Below are 11,172 nucleotides of genomic sequence, written 5' to 3'. Positions count from 1 at the left end.
ACCTCACACTCAATAAAATCTATTCATTCTAAAAATAGACATGTAAAATGCTTCTCAGCAAAAATATGGCACAATGTTCTTGGTATAATACATTTAAACAAATTATTTTCTTTTTCATATTGAAACATCAAATAATTTCACAGGGTTTCATTTACATTTTTGCACATATTCATGAAATCAGTAGTTTGTTAGATTCTAAAAACAAAGTAATTGAATCTAACAATTGTTCATTCTGAAAGTTAAAAAAATAATAATGAAAATAATTAGTTAACACAGGCGTAACGAGACAAAAACAGTATCAGGTTGACGCAAAGATAATCATTTTTACCTGGTCATTTAATTACTAAATAGATTACTTCATTAATTTTTTTAAGCTCATTTACAAGTTTTTAAATCTTGTCAACTAGATATAGGAACATGTACTTTTTACAAGAAATGAACTTATCAAATACAAGACAGAGCCCACTTTTGAAATATATATTTGTTTGATTCAAAGGTCCAGTAGTTCTCGAAGCAACGGGTCTGTATTCGAGTACTCTATGGTTTCGTCGAAGAAATGAAGTTGCATGTTCCGAGAAAAGTCGTCCACCAGTTGCCGAAGGTCCGTCACAAGCATGAGTAGCTTCGGTAACGATGCTGGTTTTTTGGAATGGTTTCTCTTCATAGAAATTCGTAATGCTTCCAAAACGTCATTTTGTATACTCTTTATCATGGGATCATCACTCAAGCCTTTTGTGTCTGTTAATAATAAAAACGATTCATAATTTATGGATCGCTGGTTTAACATAACCTTCTTTTTCATCAAAAGACATTAAATTTTAGGATAAGAAAGGAAGGGGTCATTATTTTCGTTAAAGAAATTAATTAAAAAATCAAACAAGTCATATATGTATGCAAACATGAATACAAGAAAGCATAAAACATAAAGAACTAACAAAAGTACGGAAGCCCATTTAGGACCTATCGAAAAATATTTTTGAATTCGTTATAACGGTTTTTAGAATTCGTTATAACGAATTTAATTTGTTATAAGAATTCGTTAAACGAATTTAATTTGTTAAAACAGATTTATTGAATTCGTTATAACGAATTTAATTTGTTAAAACAGAGTTATTGAATTCGTTATTACGAATTTAATTTGTTATAACAGATTTATTGAATTCGTTATAATGAATTTAATTTGTTATAACGATTTTTAGAATTCGTTATAACGAATTTAATTTGTTATTACAGATTTATTGAATTCGTTATAACGAATTTAATCTTTTATTACAGATTTGTTGAATTGGTTATAACCAATTCAAGAATTTGGTTATAACGAATTCAACAAATCTTTAATAACAGATTAAATTCGTTATAACGAATTCAATAAATCTGTAATAACACATTAAATTCGTTATAACGAATTCAATAAATCTGTAATAACAAATTAAATTCGTTATAACGAATTCAATGAATCTGTTATAACAAATTAAATTCATTATAACGAATTCAATAAATCTGTTTTAACAAATTAAATTCGTTATAACGAATTCTAAAAATCTGTTATAACAAATTAAATTCGTTATAACGAATTCTGAAAATCGTTATAACGAATTCAAAAATATTTTTTGATAGGTCCTAAATGGGCTTCCGTACAAAAGGTAATTTTCACAAGCGAGAATAGTAAAATAAACATGTCGTTCCAATCAATTTAAAAGCACAAACACTAGTAAAAACTCCCTTTTCTATTCATAATTTATCTTTATTAATTATGATTTGTTTCACGAAAATCAATTTCTTTCAAACCTCATAAAGTTTTCAATACTATCTTACCGGATATTGTCAGTAACGCACAAAACAATGACAGGTCCATTTCTGTTAATTCCAAACTTGCTAACTTGTCCACTATTCTTAAAACGTCGTTCATGAGAACATTCGACGTTCTGTTCTCATGGATAGCTCTCCTCGTCACACGTATATAGTCAGACTGGTCAATAAAGTTTACATATTTTGGACCAATCAGAGACTGTAGCTGAAAAATCAAAAATCAAAAAATCTGGAATAATATATTTTCAAATTATGTTACGATGTTTATTTTTTTAATTCTTTTTCGGAAAGACGTCATTAAATTAAATTGAATCAAATTCTTGAATACATAAAGAGAAAAATTACCATAACCGCGGATACTGTGATTGCGCCTTGTTTCATGAGGTGGACCTTGTCCTGCATTCCAATCTCATTGAAGTTTGGAAGGGACTTGGCGAATCGAATAACAGCATCGCAACACGGAGATAAAACTGCTTGGAAGAGTCGGAAAAGGTAAATAGTGTCACTACTTTCAAGATTTTCTATGGTAGATGTTGGCTCTAGCTACAAGGAAAAGTTTATTTTTTTAATCATATTAATTATTTCTTTATTTACTATTAACAAATATTTCACTATTTTATCCCATTCATCAAAATATTTATTTTCAATATAATATATTTTTAATCTTACTTATTTATGTATTTTTTAAATTTATATCCAACAAAACAGATGGTTTCTTAAGTTATTTGATTTTACCTTGATACAAAAAAGGGAATACGGAATTATTTATTTCTTACATTTGAAAAGTGTTGTAATGAATTAGAATTGAAGAATGCTGAATTACTTTTTCCTGTTGTGCTTTGTAGTTTTCAATGATCGGGAAAAGGTGCTGCTGAAAGGCTGTTTTGATTACGTCAGAGAAGGTTCTCAGTTCGATGACGTAATCACTTCTGTTATTCGTCATTTCTTCCTTGTCTGCCATCAACTTTTCTCTTTCAGTTTTAGGCATGCGTCCAAAGCGCACAGCTATTAATCAACATTTTAAGAACTAGAGATATCTAAAACATTATTTCAAATTTATTTGTTTCATGCTAATCATGTCATTTCACTGGTTATCACGTAAACTACTTACAATCTTTTGACATTCCAGCGTTGATACACCTTTGGTAACGGCAGTACTGACATTTGTTTCGGGATGCAGTGTTAATTTTACATTTACTCTGCTCAGAACATGGACGATAATGCAGATTTTTCTTTAATGTCCTTCGAAAAAATCCCTGTTAAGAGGAATGTAATTTTTAAATATTTTTTAAGCAAAAGAGCTAAATAGCTATAATAATTTTTGCTTTCCAGTTAAAATTAATTTATTCCCGAGAAGTAAAATGAATACGATTTTGCTACATCTAGAGTCACTAGATTTATCGGGACATATTTCTGATGTTAAATGGACAAATTGGTATTTTAATTTTCTCTTCATAATAGATATTAATTTTCTCAGAAGATAAAAAAATATATTATTTATATTGATAACTGGAGATTAAATTTTTCATTTTTTCTCCCTTTATTTGTACCTTGCAGCCTTCACATGAATGTACTCCATAGTGAAAACCAGAGGCCTTGTCTCCACAGATACGGCAGAACACATCCAGTTCTTGAGTGTATTGTTGTTTGTTCTGCAAAACATACCTTATTTATAAATTTAATTTTAAAAAAAAGAATGTAGTGAGGTGATTTTTTTTCTACATATTTTCTCTATTTTGTGATTTTTTGGTATTATTCTATTACCTTTCCCTCTTGATACGGTTTTGTCCGATAGTCTCTTAGTTTACTTCTGGAAGTTGGCAGTCGTTTATAAGGTTGCGATTCGAACACGTCATCAATGCTTGTTGATGTAATTTCCGGGTTGTAATCAGGTGACTCTGTTGCATTTGGAGAGAGTGAGGAAGAGTTGGAATGCACGGGAGACGATCCAGTGGACGTTAAATCACCATGACCTGCGGACCTTAGATCCCCAGGGAGCGGCTCTATAAGGTCAAGGTCATGTAAAATAAAGTCCACGTTACACGATATGTCCTCAAATTCCATCTCCTTACCTTAAATCAAAATAAATATAATTACAAATTTTTATAGTAATTCTAAGAAAAATTATTTACATAGCGTGTAATTTTGTCTTCATTTGAAATATGATCTTAATAAAAATAATAATTTAGAAATGTCAAAAATTTTTATTACATGTACGAGAACATTCTCGTTATTTTTGACATGCATGTGTATAACGATAAAAAAAATTGCAGAAAATTTTGACAAAGGTACGTATAAATATTAATCATAAAAAGCCACTCCTGTTTGTCGTTCTAGGAAAGAAAGTAATAATAAAAATGTGTTGATGTAAATGTGATTCATATTAGAAAAACATTTCATTAAGTTTTGTTGATGTTTTATGATATTGTTGATTTTTAATAATAATGTGTTTAGTAATCAAAATATAATTGTGTTAAAAATCACTAAGATTCTTCAAGCAAGCCCTCTAAAGTTGATAATAAATGGATGCTGGAATTCTTTAACATTTCTGAAAACGTTTCAAATCTTTAAAAAAAACGGATTCTTTTAATTTTATGGAAGATTTTTATTTACATTATTAAAATAATCCCTCTTATTAAATTATTTTGAAGAACCACTGGATCGAAAAACTGAAATTGATGTGAATCCTTCCTGATAATTCATAGAATGTAAATTGATCAGATAATATCCTATAAGGAAAAGGATGGGATAACAACAGAGAATCTATGAGATACATCTCAGGAACCAAAGTGCCAAAAAAAATATTCAGGTAGTGTTGGTTAATGTGTAGATCATGGTCGTGGTCATAATGACACAATAGACTTACATCATAATATATTGGCAAAAATTGTAAAACACATAATCAACAGTGTGATATGAAAAGTTGAAACTTGTATGAAAATTATTATTTCAAAAAAAAAATTCTTATGTACACACCAGTAATCTGAAATTGATATTGAAACATCAAGTGTTCGGTTTCAAAGATGCATTTGGATTTTATATGATTTTACGCTCCTTCTGTCCTTCTGACCACGTCAATGGAATATAGGGTAAGTGATTTTTATACAATACTTTTCAAATTTTGCTACAAATTTTGCCCTATACACGGCACTCAAGGTCATTGAGCAGTGAGGGATCTTCCAGTCAACACCTTCTGCGACACGGGACCTCTGTTTATACTTATATGTCTCCACGTCCCACAGTGGGATATCAACTCCTTACTTCGTGACTCTAGGGCAGGCGCTTTAACCACTGGGCCAGGCAAGCGACATAAAAATTAAAACATATAGGCCCGTTAAAAAAGTTTGATTTATGTAATTGAAAAAAAATAGAGAGTTTGGTTTTTAATGATATATGTTAAATTGATATGATAATTTTCTCGTAAATTTCAATCGTCAAAATTACATACTAGTAATTTTAATTTATTATCAACTTGGTTTAACTTAAATTTTTGTAAACCTGATACAAACTTTGCCGTGCAGAGTGGTACGTAGATTGAAATGTTTGTTAGAGGTTATGTATATTTCAATTTAATGAAAATTAGATCTTTGATCGGCTAGTCCGCAATCGAAAAGGTTATTTACATGTAAGTACAGTAATGTACACTTGTTTTTACGTCAAGTATGCACCGCGTTTCCTTTGTTGGTAATCAAAAGAACGATATATTGGAATTTACTAAGCTAACGTCACCCTGGTCATTACACTATTTAAAAAGTTTAAAAAATAAAGCGATTTCTGAAGGGTTTTTTTCTTCACTTTTAACTAAAGTTAAAGTATTAATAACCGTTTTAAACTGTTATTTATTACAAAATACTGTATACAATTGAAATTTTTTTACTCCTTTTTACTCTCCTAAATTTGGTATAACAAGCCCGTATGATTGTTTCATTTAAAAACCGTGCATGATCGTTTTATAAATAGTTCTTTTGTCCCGACTTGATGGGCGGAGTAATAGAAAAGTGTGGGTTATGTACAGAAAACCCACACTTTTAACAAAAGAAATCACACCTAACTATGGTACAAGTCTCAGGAACCAAAGTGCCAAAAAATATTCAGGTAGTGTGGATTGTTAATTGCTCAGATCATGGTCTCTGGGGTACGGACACAATAGACTTACATCATAATATATTGGCAAAAATTGTAAAAGATCTCAAGAAAAGTTGGACCAGAAAAGTTGAAACTTGTATGAAAATTATTATTTCAAATAAAAAATTCTTAATGTACACACCAGTAATCTGAAATTGATATTGAAAAGATGCATGAATATCTGATTGACAATATCTTTGTTGTTTCTGAAGACCGGGTCTAACAACAATCTTTTGAAATTCTCAAGGATATCATATGTGCCCTGTTATTAGCAGACCTATTTTTGTTTTCATATGAAGCGCAATTCGTTCAAAGTCTTATATGTGAAAAGAAGAAAACACTTGCTTTGACCTGTTTAGATATATCGAATATGTATTGTCAATCGACAATGTTTATTTCCGTTCTTATGCCCATACGACTTATCTGTGACTGTAGGCTTGAAATAAAAGATGCCCAAAATCTAACACCTCTGTTTCATTTTTGGATATTATCTTGAAAACGACGTTATTAATGGTAATCTAACAACCAATCTTTATAATAAACCTGATGACTTTAATTCTTCAATCGTCACTTTCCCTTACTTATGCAGCAATATACCATCACCTGCATACGGGGTTTATATTTCTCGGTTGATTCGATACGTAAGAACATGCTCTATATACGTATGAACAATCTCTAAAACGAGGGAGTTGTTGACATTGACAAACAAGTTGATTAAACAAGAATATCCATAGTCTCTTGTCGTAAGTTCTGTGGTCGATACAGTGATCTTGTCGGTAAATACAATTTATCATTTAGTCAAATGCTGAGTGAACTTTTTCATACTCATTGTTGGTCCGTGTTTGCACCAAAACTTGTATATCTGAATTGAGCCTCAATTTCAAAACTTTGCTGAAACAAGCTTTTATACTAGCCTATTTACCCTATTCGACTGTTTGGCTTAAATATAGAAGTTTCTGAATAATGTTGATTTAACCATAAAAGAACTAAAAAAATGCTTTTTACAATGAAATGTATCGCCTTGCACGGTGAATTATTACGATACCACAGTTCGCGCTTAGGTATGTCACTGAACACGCTGCCATGCCCCAAAAGCTTTTGTAATCTCAATTATACCTGAATATTTTACTGAAACAATATGACTGGTAGCGAAAATTTAAGTAAACATATACAGTCTGCATACATATAACATGTTTATATTACAAAATGTACGTTTATTTAAATTCTGATTTCCATATAAGAGCTGAAATTTAAAAAAAAATTAATCACAGTAACACAAAACATATGTCCGTCATACATGTATCATCAGAAGCAACGAAATGCAATTATTTCTCCCTTGTCGTGTCAGAATTGAGATAAACATTGTATACTACACGTTTAACTGAAGCTAAACTTCAATATTTTTATGAATATTTGTAATGTAAATTTCACTTTTCCTTTTCGAGAAACAACTTTAGAATCTTATTGCTTCGGGATTTCTTCAATTTTATCCCGTTTTATGATAAGAGACAAAGTTTTTAGAGTACTTTTATTGATGACCTGATTCGATAAGTAATTTTGCATATTTTGAAATGTTCCCCAGTCGTGTTATATATCTTGACTGATAAAAATAGCACGGAGTTCATCCAGCGTTTAAGTATAGTGTGTTTCAGACTTCTTAACGCTTAGAATTTTAAATAATATAAACAGAAGATTTTCATATATTAATATTTTACATAGCAGTCCTGACTAAGTTTTAACATGTTATTCTTCCCATAAAGCTACTGAGATTATTTTGAATATTCTTTCAAATATAAACTTATAAAAATTATTTTAGAAGGAATCATTATATGTTTTAATGAGATTTCTTTATAATATATAACTATATATACATTTTTTATACAAAAACAGCGAAAGTCAATATCCCCCAAGTGATATACCCCTCAAATCCTTGACCTAATTATGACATTTAAAAAAAACGAATTACCGGAATGTACAAAACTCTGAGTTAGGGTTGTCGTAGCCTGATAATAATATCAAATTACCTACTGATTCAGCGTACATTCACCCTGTATTGCACTGAGTTCAAGTCAGGACATTTTCTGTCCACTACCAACAAAGGCATTCCCCTTACAGTCTTATGACTTTGATTTAATTTAGTGAAAGTAAATTGGGGATTCTTTGAAAAATTATACAAAATATGCTCAACTTATATTAAAACAACACTACATTTAAAATATATCAACAGCAGTACGGCATTTCTGTACCAAAGGAAAATTGCCTTTTAATTATATACATGTATATAAATACTTCGGAAGTCTTGAAATATGTTACATATAATTCAACTAAATTATGAAAGTTTGACAGTTCATTTTATTTAAATTTGAAAAAAGTAAATATTTTTTTTTATTTTACATATTCTAACCTTTATAAAATCAAATAATAAGAATTTTTTGAAATCGATTAACCGATCTACTCTCACAAAAATGATCATTATGGCCACCTATGTTTATGAGGAATATTTAGCATTTCCTTTTTGTTTAAATCAGATAGTGAATAGTATTTTTGAAATATACTTCTTTTTAATTTCTGCTAAAAGTGTATGAAAGGTTAACAAAAGTTTACTCAGTTATTAAATAGAACAATAAAATTTGATATAACAAGGCTTGGACCAAGAGTCCTTGTTTCAGAAAGGTTTTGTCTATAAATTAATTAATCGATCTTTTCAAGAAAATATCTTTTGGAAACGTATTTTTTCTGGCAGGTCAATGAAAATCGGATAAAAAAAATGACGAACAACTGCTTCTTTGCATATTGTGACAATATAATTTAAATAGAAGAGCGGTCTGTATTAGTTTAATAGGCTCCTCTTTGTTTCTACGAAATAAACATGGCTATATGTAAGAGGAGAAAAATATAGTGTTGAATAGAAAAGAACATAAAGAACATATATATTTATTCAGATAATAACATCCAAGTTTTATTATCTTTTTTTATACATATGCATCTTAGCAAGTAAAACAAACACATTAAACTTCTAGTAGACATTGTTTGTAATTTTCCGTGTCCATTATATTGTATGTAATTTTCTCAAATCGAATTTTAATTAAAAAAAATCATCAATAAAAGGGAAATTAAGTACATTAAATACATTTAACTTAAAAAAAATGTAGTGTCCATCGATCAACGAATATATATTTGCAGTTGCAAATACATGATGATTTTAATACTGGTCTAGTTCAAAATAAACTATTGTTTAATTAAGATTAATTGCAGAGTATACATATCACATAACCTTATGAAATCAACATGAAAATGGTTTACATGCATAAGAATACCATTTCATCTCAAATTCAATTCAAAGTATTCTAAATATATTTTATCAGTTATGAATATTTTTATTCTGAGATTGAAAAATCATTTTGATACATCATTTTGTCTTAGGAATATCAATATTTGATGAACGAATATATATCTCGAGATTACAATGACAGAGCAGAAAAGTGTTAATATCATTCTTAAGTAAATACTTTTTTATATTTTTGTCTGATAATAAAATAAAATTTTGAATATAATATTAAAGACGTAAATATTGACTTACTGGTTTTGGAAATTTAAAGATGATTTATAAAAGACAATCCGCTACCTTGCATGCCATTACATCACAATAACTACCATCATTCTTATTCTGAAATGTGCTATACTTTTAAACGAAGCGTAGGGGACCCATACAGGATATTTTTCGGATAATGTTGCTCATATTCCACATAGGATTTTTTCAAATTTCCTTTGAATATTTGAATCTATAATAATTTCGAAAATTTTTTTTTTCAAAAAACAAATTAAATTTTTTTTTTTTTTTTCCTTTGTCGAAGCCAAATTTTGGCTTATAAGATTGGCTTATAAGAGTGTGATAGATAGTGTAATATAATTCTTTCGGTGAATTTTAGGAAAAGCCTTTTTCTCCTTTATATCAAATGGATTTCATGCTTTGTCTAAGACAAATATTGCCTTTATTAAGATTGTGGTAGATACATCGGAAGAATGATTCTTTCGGCGAATCTGGGAAGGAGGGAAGAGAGTGTCTGTTTAGAAATGTTTAAATATAAAATATTACTTATTTTTTAATAAAAATTGCAGACTCCCACGGGTGCCTCCTCGCTCGTCGGTCGGTGACCGGCAAGTTTATATGAGGACAACTGTTATTTGCTGGGTCATTTAAGGTCACAGATCAGGTTGACCCAACCTGAAAACACCATTGTGGGGTTCCATTTGGGGTGTAGACCGAAGAGCAGAGAAAGGATATTTATCTGTAATAGAATAGAATAGAATAGAATATCATTTATTTCCAATTTTGGGCCCATGAAGGGCATTCAAGAAAAATACAACATAAATAAAATATAAAGCTAAAGAGAGGAAGAGATCCAAATGATAGTTGAATTCATATGCAACGATGAATATGTATAATATATGATAAAAGTACACAAACGCAAATATTATACCACATCATGCATAAATTTTAGTGGATATCTACCTTGTCTGCATATTATATCATTCTCGACTTTCAAGAACATCCTGAGACAACATTGGATCTTTTATTGTAACATTTAAATATATATTCTGCAAAACTATTTATTATATCACTACTTTCATTTGACATTAGCCATATAAATTTATTTCTATTTGAAAGTGAGGAGAAATTTTTATTTTCTTCACTTATATGACTAATGAATACTTGCCTATATAGTTTATAAGTTGAACATTCAAATATAAAATGGATTTCATCTTCTACAGAGTCTGAAGCACAAAGTTTACACTTTCGATCCGTGGCAGGCACATTTCTGTATCTGCCAGTTTCAATTTCAAGCTTATGTGAACTAATGCGGAAGTTTGTAAAACATTTAAGAACTTCTGGTTTTGATATCATAGAAAAATATTTTTCTTTTATTAGTCTTGTTTTGTATAATCCATATATTCAAAGTTTGCCTTTTTCATTTCTAACACACTCTGATAAATTATTTTGCCATATATTAGTAAATCTTCTATTTAGTTCATTATAAACTATTGATGGAAGGTTTTCAGCCAAGATGTTGTCACAGGATATTCCTAATTGTTCTAGCATAAGATGAATACTACTCAACCAACAGCTCTTTCTATTATTATTCAATATTATATTTTCTTGTAGTGCACTTGCTAGTAAAGTACTATCTGATTTATAAATATGTTGCAAATATTTGGTACAATTATACAAGATTTCAA

General features: G+C 29.4%; 1 protein-coding gene across 1 annotated transcript; it reads right to left on the bottom strand.

The window, feature by feature from the left end:
* Window positions 1-232: 232 nt before the first annotated feature.
* On the bottom strand, window positions 233-9,571 carry LOC134251242 (peroxisome proliferator-activated receptor delta-like). Its single transcript, XM_062733630.1, has 8 exons — window positions 9,515-9,571; window positions 3,574-3,876; window positions 3,360-3,461; window positions 2,921-3,065; window positions 2,633-2,814; window positions 2,155-2,352; window positions 1,816-2,014; window positions 233-738 (listed from the first exon to the last, which is right to left on the bottom strand). The coding sequence occupies exons 2-8, from the start codon at window positions 3,871-3,873 to the stop codon at window positions 491-493; spliced, it is 1,374 nt and encodes a 457-aa protein (XP_062589614.1). The 5' UTR covers window positions 3,874-3,876; window positions 9,515-9,571; the 3' UTR covers window positions 233-490.
* Between the last annotated feature and the right edge of the window lie 1,601 nt (window positions 9,572-11,172).

This window comes from Saccostrea cucullata, unplaced genomic scaffold (genome assembly GCF_032062105.1).
Source record: "Saccostrea cucullata isolate Sc308-1 unplaced genomic scaffold, CSIRO_AGI_Scuc_v1 ctg1709, whole genome shotgun sequence".
NCBI classification, from domain to species: domain Eukaryota; kingdom Metazoa; phylum Mollusca; class Bivalvia; order Ostreida; family Ostreidae; genus Saccostrea; species Saccostrea cuccullata.
The sequence above is the reverse complement of the archived record's forward strand: the minus strand, read 5'-3'. Positions and strand labels throughout refer to the sequence as shown.

Bases quoted from the DNA above. Each gene is read 5' to 3' on its own strand.
- LOC134251242 (XM_062733630.1), bottom strand. From the start codon at position 3,873: ATGGAATTTGAGGACATATCGTGTAACGTGGACTTTATTTTACATGAC. The intron at 3,462-3,573 runs GTAATAGAATAA...TATGTTTTGCAG, and splicing joins AACCGTATCAAGAGGGAAAG to AACAAACAACAATACACTCA. The intron at 739-1,815 runs GTAAGATAGTAT...TATTATTAACAG, and splicing joins TGCGTTACTGACAATATCCG to ACACAAAAGGCTTGAGTGAT.